This window comes from Meriones unguiculatus, chromosome 19 (assembly GCF_030254825.1).
Source record: "Meriones unguiculatus strain TT.TT164.6M chromosome 19, Bangor_MerUng_6.1, whole genome shotgun sequence".
NCBI classification, from domain to species: Eukaryota; Metazoa; Chordata; class Mammalia; order Rodentia; family Muridae; genus Meriones; species Meriones unguiculatus.
In genome coordinates this window covers 41810614-41823522 of record NC_083366.1, presented here as the reverse complement: position 1 = coordinate 41823522, position 12909 = coordinate 41810614, and the positions used below count along the sequence as shown (strand labels likewise).

Below are 12909 nucleotides of genomic sequence, written 5' to 3'. Positions count from 1 at the left end.
CTAGACAGTGATACGGACAGAAAACTATTCTGGAAAAAATTCTTCCTTTACTTATGATATTACCCCTGCAGCCAGCCCTGTGGAACCGTAGCTTCCTCATCCTCCACAGCCTCTCTGAAGATGGTGGTGTGAGCATCAGAATCTTAGCATCCTCCTACCCAGCGTGTAGTTACTGAGCACCTGCTACATGTCACATAATTCTAGAGGTGCTTGCGGGAGGCTGGAGAACGGGTCAGCCTTTAACGTGCACTTGCTGCTCTTGCAGTCTCTGGGGTCAGTTCTTAGCCCTCTCCTGGCAACGCTCAACAGTTTGTAACTCCAGTTCCAGGGGATCGCGGGTACGCAGAAGGTACACATCCATACAGGCAAATGCTCATATACATAAAATTTTAAAAATCGAAAAAAAAAACAAAACAAAACAACAACAACAAAAAAACCCTGAAAGATCCAGCTCCTTCTAGAACTCAGGTGAGGTGCGTGTTTTGGGGATCCAAACTGCAAGCATTAAGCACCTACCTCAGCAAAGACGTGTTCTGGAGGTGATGAATAATGTGAGGGGCAAAAGGCAGCTGCAGGCCCAGAGGTCAGAGGTCAGAGGGAAGGTCAAAGTGCAGAATACAGTGTGGTCATGTTTATAGGTCTGTGAGGACGGACGGCACAGCAAAGGGCCATTTGGGTGGCTTAATTGACAGAATTGTGTCTTCCTGCAGTTCTGGAGGCCAGAAGGCAGAGACTGTGCTGGCTAGTTCTATGTGAACTTGACACAAGCTAGTCGTAGAGAGGAGGGAGCCTCAGTTGAAAAAATGCTTCCATAAGATTGGATTATAGGCAAGCCTAGAAGACATTTTCTTTTCTTTCTTTTTTTTTTTTTTCTCTCCTATTTTTGTTTTGTTTCTTTGTCTCACTGTCTCACTATGTAACCCTAGCCATCCTGGAACTTGCTTTGTAGACCAGGTTGGCCTTGAACTAACAGAGATCCTCCTGCCTCTACCTCCCAAATACTGGGATTAAAAGTATTCAAAGTATTTTCTTAATTAGTGATCAGTGGGAGTGGGGGGAGTCCAGCCCATTGTGGGTGGGTTCATCCCTGGTCTAGTGGTCCTGGGTTCTGTAAGAAAGCAGGCTGAGCAAGCCATGGGAGCAAGCCAGTAAACAGCATTCCTCCATGGCCTCTGCATCAGCTCCTGCCTCCAGGTTCCTGCCCTGTTTGAGTTTCTGTCCTGGCTTTCTCTGAAGTGTTGTGGAAGTATAAGCAAATGAACTCTTTCCCCCACTACTTGCTTTTTGCTCATGGTGTTTTGTCATGCCATAGAACCCCTAAGACAGGTCAAGATGGTAGCAGGCCTGTTTTCTTCTGAGGCCTCTCTCCCAAACTTGTAGACACTGTTCTTTGTCTCCACGTGGGTTTGTGTGGTCCTTTTTCTGGGGCCAGCTGTTGACTAAACGCCTAGCTGAGCTTAATCACCTCTCTAAAGATGGCTGTCTCCAAGCACAGTCTCATTCTGAGGCACTAATGAGATGGGTCAAGGCTTCAACACCTCTCTCTAGGAGGGGACACATTTCCTCCTATAACATCAGGGTCAGCCTTCCTGAGGATATCAGGTATATGGACTAGGAGAGGTAAGGGGAGATCCTGAGCAACTCAGGACCATGGCTACTCATCTTCCGGAACAACAAGGAGACCCTTATGGCCCGTAGTAGACCAAGAACTAAGAAGAGGTGCAGGGAACTGTCGTGGAGCTTGAGGGAGAAGAGGCTGCTTCATTTGGAACCTGTGGACCTTCCAAGGACTTCCAGCTTTACTTTGACTGAGGGCAATGACAGGAGTACTGTGAGATGAGAGACTTTTAGAGGGCGGTGGTGGAAGAACAGGCCTGTTAAGAAGAGTTATTGGCCTGTGCTTGTTTTTTTGTTTCTATGCTTTTGTTAATAGAGGCAGGCTAACTTTATAAGGAAAATAATTTTGTTTTTCTGTGGACTTAGCTGGCAGAAACCCAAGATCAATAATAGCCTGTACTGTTTGGAGGTCTATGGGACCTCAGTGGCTGACAACTCCAAAAGACATAAGGCTTTTTATTTGTTAGCCCGTGGTGCCTAGTAAGGGCATTGCCATCCTGCTAGAGAGTGACTTCATTTTAAATCTATCTATCTATCTATCTATCTATCTATCTATCTATCTTCTATGGCAGAAGATAGGTTTCCATATGACTTTTAGAAAAGAGGTCTTTAATATTATTAAAGGCTATTGACAGTGCTATTGGTTACCTCCCAGAACCTTGTGGTGAGACCCTATTGCCGAAGACACCAAATATTTGAGTCATAGGACATAGAGGTATCAAGCTGGTACAGATCTAAAAGTTTTGCCTCTACTGGCTATCGCTGTCATAGTGCTGGACAGCGCTGTGCATGTGTGCTGACTGGACTTTTTTTTTTTTTTTCCAGCTTGACACAAGTAGGGTCATCTGAAAAGAAGGAATCTTAATAAAGTGATTGGCCTGTAGGGAAGCCTGTAGGAGATTTTCTTGATTGGTATGAGATGGCCTAGCTCATTGTGGCTGCCACCTCTGAGCAGGTGGTCCTTGGGAGTGTAAGAGAGTAGGCTGAGCAAGCCATGACAAGCAAGCTAGTCAGCAGCACTCATCCATGGCCTGTGCATCAGTTCCTGCCTCCAGATTCCTGCCTCCGACTCTTGCTCTAACTTCCTTTGATGACTGACTGTAATGCGGAAGTGTAGGATGAAATAAACCCTTCCTCCCTCAAGTGGCTTTCGGTCATGGTGTTTTGGCTAGCAGTAGAAACCCTAAGACAGAAATTGGTACCAGATACAGGTATTGTATCTTCGGGAAGACTGCGGTATCATTTGAACTTTAGACAGGAAAATCAGAGTACTCAGAGCTCAGTGGGCTGCCCTGTAGAAGTTTGGAGGCCAATGTTGAGAGCAATGCATGCGAGGAGGCCTGGCTTGTAAACTCTCAGAAGGAAGTTTAAAAGTCCCTTAAAGACTCTCTCAACGCCATTTAGGTGGTATTTTGAATTAAGAGCTCTGAAGCAAAACTTTTGCTTTGCTGGGACGATCAGTGCTGGTCAACAGGAGCTGAGAAATTAGTGGTGGTTAAAGAGAGACCAGCAACACTGAGATGAAATCTCCTGGGGGTGCTTTTTCAGGGTCAGCATACAGAAACTGTGGTCTAGGGTTGCTTGAGGCTGTATCTCGTGCTGGAAGCCAACGTTGGTAGTGCCTAAGACTTAGCCAGGAGGTATGGTTTTGAAGGCGTGGCGGAGTCATTGAAGGCAGTCGAGGCTTGACACCATGTGGCGGGGCAGGTGCCTGAAAAGAGCACAGCAGAGGCCATTGGTGAAAGTGCAGCCCCTTTGCAGCAGGAGGTTGCAGCATTTTGGAGCTACCAGTGTGACCATGGCACGGGCACCACGGACAGCAGCAGCTATGGCATGGAGCAGGCCTGAGCCTGTGAGATAAGCGGTAGAGGCTGTGGGTGGCAGAGCTGGAGACTGGCCGCTGCCAAACCCAAGGCTGTGAGCTCCAGAGGTCCAAGACTGGGCTTTAGGATGCTGAACTTCGGTTTTGCTCTGATATGATCGTGACTGAGTCTGGCTCTCCCCTCTTGGAATAAGAAAGTATTTAACTTATTTTTTTTGTTTTCTAGGAGCTTACAGTTAAGAGACTTTGAAAATTTACAGATATTTTGGAATTTTACAAAGATTTTGGGTATTTAGAGAGACCTTGGCTATGTTTCAATGTTTTAGAGAGACTTTTTAAATGTTTTAAGGAAACTGAACTTCTGAAGTGTTGAATTTGTCAAGACTGTGGAACTTTTAAAAATAGGAATGTTTTTCTCTGTGAGATTTATGTTAACATGATACCCAGAGAACATCAAGGAAGGAAAGGTTATGGTTAATGTGTTGTGTTCGTGTGTGAGGCTGACAAAGATCAGTTGTGCTGGTTGGTTTTATGTCAAACTTGATACAAGGTGGGCCATCTGGGAAGAAGGAATGTTAATCAAGAATTTCCTCTGTAAGATTGCCCTATAGGTCTTCTTTTTTCTTTTTTTCTTTATTCATGATTGATGTGGAAGGACCCAGGCAATTGTAGGTGATGCCCCTGGACAGGAACTCCTAGGGTGCATAAGAGAGTAGGCTGAGCAAACCACAGGAGCAAGCTTAGAAGCTCTCCTCCACAGCCTATGCATCAGTTCCAATGTCTGGGTTTCCACCTCCAGCTCATGCTCTGACTTCCTTTGATGGTGGACTGTAAGATGAAATAAACCCTTTCCTCTGCAAGTTGCTTTTGGTCATGTTGTCTTAGCAGAGCAGTAGAAACCCTGAGACAGCCCATTACCAGAGGAGAAAGGTAATCAATCTTACCTGGCTGTGAACCCTACAGCGACAACTGGCCTGGCAACACATGCCCACTGGTACAGATAGTGGCATGAACATCCTGGGAATAATCAGGCACTTTCTGATTGGATTTAAGTCGCATTCCACAAGATGAACGCCGTACCTGGCAGGCCAGGAACCCACGGGAGAACCTACTTCTACTAGTCTATTAAATGGACACAGTAGTAAACTGATCCTTGATGAATTGCTGTCATATCCACAGATGAATGCACCTCTCTGCACTAATCAGAGAAGCTTCTCCTTTCAGTAGATGGTGATTAGCATAGAGAGACCAGCAACTAGCTGTGATGCCAAGAGTAAGAGACTGAGGAATGCTCAGCCCTAACTGGGACACCTACACTGCATTCCTGTAGGGCATCCCCCTTCTCCCAAAGCTCAGGGATCATTCCAAAAGAGGAAGCAGAAGGACTGAAAACCCATAGCTGGAGGGGGAGTACAAGGAAACGCTGTTCATCAAATATAGCAGGACAGCTGTGTAGACGAACATATAGCAATTATGAGTGCACGCACAAGCCCTGTGCAAGCTCAAGCTAGACCAGAGCTTAGCAGAGAGGGAGATGGGGCTTTCACACCCATCCCTGGGCAAGGAGCTATTTTAGTTGTGTAATAGGATGGAGTCAGTTTTCTTCAAGAGTGTTATCCCTGGTAAGTCAGCCACAGTCCAGTGGAAAGCCACCTATCCAAGAATATATGGGAAGCACACGAGAGAAAAGAAAAAGAGGACACAAAGTTGAGTGGGTAGGGGAAAGCAGGGTGGATCTGGGACAATACAATCAAAATATACCATATAAAATTCTCAAAGAATGAATAAAACTATTTTTAAGATTTTACTGTTTAAATTTATAGTTATAATTGATAAAAGAAGTGAGAACAACAAGTTGAACCAGTTATTGATTCATGCACATACACAAAGTCCAATATCCACAGGTCCTCATAGATTTGGCCTCTGGCAGAGCCCCTGATGATGGATGGCACCATCAAGATAGCTCAGTAGGTAAAGGCAGTTGCTGTACACACCTGGTGACTGGAGATCAATCCGTCAGAACTCACAGAAAAGTGGGAGAGAACCAATTCCTCAGAGTTGTCCCCTGTCCTCCATACATGCTGTGTGGCACATACATTCCCTTTAATAATGGTAATAACCAAATATTAACCTTCTGTCTAACCCATAGTTACATGCATACTACTTTAATCCCTTCTAAAGTCCACTGAGTAGGTGCTGCCTTTTCTCAGCATCACACCGAAAACTAGGCCTCCAGCACAGGAACCTGGGGTTGGGGAGTTAGGGACACACTCAAACCATAACAATGATGGCCTCACCATTTTTGGTCTGAGCAGGCAAAGTCGTCACTCACTGCTGGGGAAAGACGAAAGTGGAGCAGTGTTGGGTAAGATGTCAGAGCTTAGTCAGGACCCGTGCCTCTGAGGTGATGGACTGTCCTACAGACACTCAGGTAGGGGGCCGGATAGATCGGCTGGAGTTTGAAAGTGAGCCTGGGCTAGAGAGGCAAATATTAAAGTCACATGTGCAGGTGCTGCCTGCCAGTGGGGCAGGCCTGATCCTTTGATACTTTTGCAACATTTTACGGACTCACAGTGGCTCTCCAAGATCAAGGGCTGCCACTTTGGAGGGAACTTTTCTAGTCCTGTTTTTGGCAACTGGCTCTCTGGTGTTGGGGCCCCTCTGAAACTGGCAACATCCTCCTGTCATCCACCCATGGCCTCCATCCTAACGCATGAAGGTGTTTCGGCTCCGAGATTTCAAGAGCCTGGGACTTTTTAGTGGAACCTCCTTCTTGAGGAAGGCGTTCCTGGGTGCTGGAACGGCACTGAGGGCGAAGTTTGGCGGAAGTATTGCCTGAAGGAAATAGTGGGCACCAAGTCAGGAACGAGAGTCACCCTCCTCTTCCCCGAGTCTGCAGTGGCTGACTCGCCGAGTGTAAACTCACTTTCCTTCCCTAAGGCCCATTCACCTCCCACCGCCTCAATCTACATGCTCTTTAAGGTCTAGCTGCTGTGTAACACCTGCCTCGGCTTGTCAGTAACCCAGCCTTCCGTTTTCTCCTTTCTCTGATGCAGCCGAACTGGTCCATATGCCTCACATCTTTCCTTTCATGTGTTCATGACCTTTTCCCACCTGGTAAACTAGAGGATGTGTGTCAGCCAGACAGAAGCAGCTTAAGGGAGGAAGAACTGAATCTGGCTCACCGTCCAGGGGGGTCTGGGTGATTATGGTGGGAAAGCGTGGTGGCTAGACCGCTTGGCGGCTCTCCACATGTGGCCACTAGACCAGGAAGCAGAGAACAGAACCAGAACTGGGTCCAGGCAGTAGCCTAAGATTGTTATTTACTTTTGTGTCCCATGTACACTGGTAATGTTTGTGTTTGCCCAAAAATTCCCAGGCATCAAAAAAAAAAAAAAAAACTGTCAGGTAAACTACCACATTTGATAATCTGGAAAGAGAAAGAATGCTATATAAAGTTTATATATTTACTACCTAGTTAAAAAGGGGTTTGATATTATCACCTATAAGTGCAACTTTATTTTCATGTTTTTGTTTGGTTTGGTTTTTTGAGACAGGGTTTCTCTGTGTAGTCCTGGCTGAACTAGAACTCACTATGTAGACCAGATTGGCCTTGAACTCAGAGAGATCAGCCTGCCTCTGCCTCCCGATTGCTAGGATTAAAGGAGTATGCCACCATGGCCCAGCTTGGGTTGGCAAGGTTTTGTTCTCCCTACAAGTTCTAGGGCATAGTTTGTTCCCCTGGCTTTTCTAGGTCCTAGAAGCTTCCCATGTGCCTAGGCCCGAGACCTTTCGTACCTCTGACATTTGCTTTTCTGGTTGCATCTGGTCTTCTGACTCTATCCTATTACAGTCACTCTAATGTTTGTATTGGGCCCACCTGGCGATTCCCACCTCCACTTCTTGACCCATGATCACATTAGCAAAGTCCCTTTTGCCATCTAAGGTACAAGTCACAACCTCAGGGAGTAAGACTGTGGATAGCTTTGAAGGCTAAGTGCTATTTCCTGTGCTTCCCAGGTGATGTGTTTGGTCTTTTGAAAATCCTGGGAGGTGAGCATGAGTCATGCTGTGGATGAAGAGACTGGGTGGGTCTAGCTGAGGAGCTGGGGTGAAAGCCACGTCACCACCACGATAGGGTTTCTGAGGCCCTATCTGAGTTTTTCATGTTCACAAAGCACTAGTTGGGCCATCTTCACCTTACTTGTCAAGTTCAGATTGTACCATTTTATGACGATTTGAGACCGGTACATAATCAGTGGAAGGTACTCATGGAATTGAGGCTTTTGATCTGTTCTTGGGCTGGCTAGGTGCAGTGGGGTCACCCGTCACCCTCTTGATGCTGGGCCACAATAGCAAGCTGCAGCTCCCGGCCTGCTGTGCGATGAGAGGAATCGGTCAGGTCCTGACTTTCTACCGTGTTGCTGAGCTAGGCTGCTCTGAAGGCTACTTGTATTAGGAGCACTTTCATCATAGACAGAGGGTAATCTCTGTCCTCCCTCCACAGCTGCTGTGACAAGATGCTGTCAAGGGGTAGCTTAACACATAGAACTGCCCTCTCTTAGAGCTAAAGTCCAGATGTCTAAAAATCGAAGTGTTCCAGGAGCAGCTTCTTCTGAAGACTATGAGGGCAGGACTCATTGCAGACCTTTCTACATGGTTTCTAGATGACTGTTTCCTTGTATTCCTTGGGTGGCCTTTTCTGGATGTGTTTTGCTGTCTGTGACAGTGTTTGTGTTTGTCACACAACATATGTCAAACACAACATACATACACATACACACATACACACACACACACACCTATTCCTGGCTGGCCTGGCACTCATAATGTAGACAATCTGGCTTTGGACCCTGTCTCCAGATAAGGTAGCGTTCTGAGATCCTGGGGTTACCTACTTGAGGTGGACACAGTCCAGCACATCCTCTGCATGCTAAGGGCTTTGAGTATGAGGACTATTCATGACTTTCCCTGGCTTATGGAAATTCAACCTGGGTTTTGCATTTTTCTACCCAAAGGCAGAATCTTACTTAAAAGTATCTTTTTTTCAATTATGTGTATCGGGTCTGTGTATGTGTATGTGCATACATGTGCTTTTGTGAGTGCCAGTGCCCCCAGAGGCTAGAGGCCTCAGTAGAATTACAGGCAGTTGTAAGCTACCTGGCATAGTAACTGGGAATGTAATTTTGGTCTCTTTCAAGAACAGTGTTTGGCTTTAACTGTTGAACTATTACTCCAACCCCAAATCTTACTTTTTATTTCTAGAGTCCTGCTATTTTATGTGCTCTCATTCTTTCTCACACTAAGCATGGTAACCCATTCACAGCACATAACAGGCCCCTGTCACTTTTGCCCTGAGACAGGGTCCTATGTAACCCAGGCTAGAATCAAATTGGTATGTAGTCAGTGGTGCCCTTGAACTTCTGATTCTCCTGCCTACACTCCCAGTGCCTGGATTAGTCATGCTCCACCATGACCACATTTATGCTGAATTGGGGATGGAACCCAGGGCTTCATGTGTGCCGGGCAAGCACTTTACCAACTAAGCCACATCTCCAGCCCATAGACACATTTATATTCAGTTCTTAGAGCCAGGCCTCCTGGATTTTAATGTGCTCTCTCTCATCTGGATGAAAGAACACTTGGTGCTTTTTGAGATGTGCAGAACAGTAGTAAGGTACTTTCAAGGCAGGGTTGATACCTATCTTCTCCTGAAGGCTTATCCTTAGCAAAATCCTCCGGGTGATGAAGCTTGTCGGCCTGTCCAGAATAGGAAAGGGACACTCTCTAGAGTCAACAGCGTCATGTGTACACACAGGCTCTCTGTCCACAAGGGGAATTAGATTGTACAAGTAAAAATTTAGAATACTGAATGCATTACGGTGCTGGAATGAGATGCTGGGTTTGCTTATTGTATTGGATGGTTGTTCAGGCAGATGAGAGGAGGTCTGATAGTCTTCCTGGACTTGGGATGTGGCTTATGTGGTAGAGAGCTTGCCAAGTGTGCATGAATCCCTGGGTTCGATCCCCAGTTCCCCATAAACTGTGGTGCCGCACACATAAAAAATTCTGGCACTCAGGAGGTGGAGGCAGGATGACCAGAAGTTCAAGATCATCCTCAGGTATATATCCACCATTGAATTGATACAGGTTTGCCTCAAACTTCTCAAACATTCTCAAGCCAGGCAATCCTCCTGCCTCGGCTTCCTCCTTGGTTTCATGATGACTTCTTCATACATGTGTGTCATTATACCCTGCTCCAATTTGTCCCCTTCCCTCACTACCTTTCCCTGCCAGATGCTAATCTCTTCTGAAAAAATCCACCATAGACAAACCCAAAGATGTTTTTCAGCTACTGGGGCATCCCGCAGCCTGGTAATGCCGGCACTTGAGGTAAACTATTCCACAAAGTGTGAGGCTGCACACGTAGCTGGTGCTTTGGAGAAGTGGGGGGAGGGTAAAGGTTGTTGAGCCATCTTTTTTGCATTTCCCAGCTCATTGCTTCCCTGCCTCATTTCCCTTCCAGGAGAGAAGTTTATTACTTCGTAAATGGTACGACTTAATGATGCAAAATAAGGACGACCTTGCCAAGATCATAACAGCAGAGAGCGTGAGTTCAAGATCTTGACTTGCTGCTGTGAGGAAGAGTCCTGGAGTAGTTAGACCAGAGCGTGGTAGAGCGCCTGGCTTCCCCTGACTGCTGACTGCAGCTTAAGAACATGTGATCTTTTGATGACGAGGGATTGAGTCATCATGGTGCTCAGAGAACACATTTGCTAAAACAAAATTTATGTACCCTAGGATATTTGTTGCTAATTTGCAAAATTATTTGAGGGGCTGAAGAGATGGCTCAGCAGAGACTCTTCTTGTTTGGTTGGTTGGGGTTTTTTGTTTGTTTTTTGGTTTGGTTTGGTTTTGGTTTTGGGGGGATTGTGTATTTTTTGTTGTTGTTGTTTTGTTTTTTTAAGACAGGGTTTCTCTGTGTAGCCTTGGCTGTCCTGGAGTTATAGATGGTTGTTAGCCACCACATGTGTCCTGGGAATCAAACCCAGGGCCTCTGGAAGCCAGTGCCCTTAACTGCTGAGCTAGTTTTTTGGGTTTTTTTTTGTTTTTTTTTTTAATATGATATTGCCCAATTATTTGTTGAATTTCCTACATGTATACAATATATATTTATTCACTATATATTTATTTATTAGTCTCCTTCTTCCCCCATCCCAACTCCCTTGGACACCCTCAACATGTCTCCTCCCAACTCCATGTCCTGTATTTCACTTTTAACTACCTTTAGTCCGGCTACTGCTAGTCAGTGGGTATGCAGCCAGGCACTGGGGCCTGGGCAACCTACAGTGCTCCCCACTTCATATAAAAATTACTCCCGGTCCCCCAGCAGCCATCAACTGCTTTGATCTCCTCAGCTAGCCATGGAGGCTTATGCCCCCCAGTGTTGGAACCTTAACTTCAGTGCAGTTAACTTCAGCTGCTGTGGCCCAGTTATTTTCTTCTGGTAGCCTGTTTTTATTTTCTTGTTATTTTTGAGTTTGTAAACTGCACCATTTGTTCATTCAGAGTAAGGGATTTCACACAGTGACTCAATTCGGGAAGCCTTAGATTACGCAGTGCTCTGTGTCCACCCTTGAGCTGTGAACATTTATCCGGTCATTCCAGTCCCTAAGACTCACACCAGAGTTAGTCCTTTCTCAGCAACCTCTGAGCTTTGCAATGCATAGCTTTTCCTCCCTGTCCCCTCCCCTGTTGTTTTTACCTCTTTGAATAGCTTAGAAACACAGAGTTGTGTTTTTTATGATCATGATGATGAAGATGATGATGATGATGATGGGTGGATGGATGATTACTAGAGGACAACGCACATGACCTTTTCTGGTTTGATTTAGGGAAAGCCACTTAAAGAGGCCCAGGGAGAAGTTCTGTATTCAGCCCTTTTCCTAGAATGGTTCTCCGAGGAAGCTCGCCGTGTTTACGGAGACATCATCTATACCTCTGCCAAAGATAAGCGAGGGCTGGTCCTCAAGCAACCCATCGGGGTGGCTGCAATCATCACCCCGGTAGGTAACAAGCTTGGCACAGTGCCAGGGTGGGAGCCTGGGTAGGGCAGCAGGAAGCAGTTTCTTCTTCCTGGTGGACAGGTGTGCCCATCTCGCTAGTGTTGCCACCTGATTTCCTGATTCCTTTTCTGGATGTAGAGGTTTGTTTCCACATTCCCAGTGTCAGGTGCAGTGGGAAACAAGTCATGTTTCCTGATGCGTTCAAAAACAGTATGACCTTACACTGGCTTTACTGACCATCCTGGGTTTGCTTAGCGCCTCTGGAAAGACCTTTGAAATTTTGTCAATTTTAATAGACATTTACTTTTTTTTTATTTGTACCATTATTAAATAAATATATTTGTTTACTTCTATTCTATTATAGATTTGTTGATATCAGTTCCTTATCCCCTATAAATATTGTGTGAAAGGAAGTAAATCATCAGCCATTTTTAAAGTCACGTCAGCAATATTTTACTTAAAGAGTCACAGGCCAAATCTAGCTCAGTCTTTGTGTTTATAAATAAAGTTTTATTAGTACACTTGGGGTCCATTTGTGAACCAGTTTCTCTGAGGCAACTGCCGGATGCAGAGTTGTGACAGAACTATACATCCTATGGCCCCCACAGAATACATTGGTCTAGATAGTTTTGTACTGCATCAGACTCCCAGACTATAGCCCGCCTCTGTGAACTCTGGCCTCCTGAGTCCCTCAAGCTGACCAGGGTCAGGTGTTATGAGAGCTCACCTGCATAGCAGCAAACAGGTTTGCCAGTCAGTTGGGCAATGGAATGGTGACTGGCTCTCTGCCCTGCCTTGTCTTGGATCCTGAGGCGGCCGACACACTCAACATCCTTCCCCTACTCTTCCAGTGGAATTTTCCTAGCGCCATGATCACCCGGAAAGTGGGGGCCGCCCTGGCAGCCGGCTGCACTGTGGTGGTGAAACCAGCTGAAGACACGCCCTACTCCGCCCTGGCCCTGGCTCAGGTGAGTTTCTCTGTTTGTGCAGAACCAAGCATGTGGCCAAGTGAATGCTTCCCAAGGACAGGAAGAAGCATTTTTGGAATTTCCTTCTCTGCCTGTGTCTCCTGTTGTGTGAGAGCATCTGTCTGAGTCCACTAGCAGCTATTCTATGTCACATGCTGCACTCTTCAGCAGGGAAAAAAAAATGCTGGTCACATATGATACCCTAAAAGTGATATTGATCCATTATTCTTCATTGCATTAAAAATATGGGTGTTTCTCTCACATTTAGGAGGTTTTTAAAAAGTAATCATTTTTGTTACGTGCGTGTCTGTGTTCTATGTGAGTATATGCCATGTTTGTGCAGTGCCTGCAGAGGCCAGAAGAAGGCGTTGGCCTCCCTGGAGCCAGAGTTACAGGTGGTCCTGAGCCATCTGACGTGGGTGCTAAGAACCCAATT

The 12909-nt window shown here is 46.0% G+C and overlaps 1 protein-coding gene across 2 annotated transcripts in view; it reads left to right on the top strand.

The window, feature by feature from the left end:
- The window catches only part of Aldh5a1 (aldehyde dehydrogenase 5 family member A1), a 37531-nt gene that overhangs the window by 2285 nt on the left and 22337 nt on the right, over nucleotides 1-12909 (top strand). For both annotated transcript variants that reach the window (XM_060372883.1, XM_021641396.2), the window contains 3 exons: nucleotides 9966-10049; nucleotides 11335-11505; nucleotides 12357-12473. In XM_060372883.1, the coding sequence (XP_060228866.1) occupies nucleotides 9966-10049; nucleotides 11335-11505; nucleotides 12357-12473 (372 nt within the window). The remainder of the gene's footprint in view (nucleotides 1-9965; nucleotides 10050-11334; nucleotides 11506-12356; nucleotides 12474-12909) is intronic.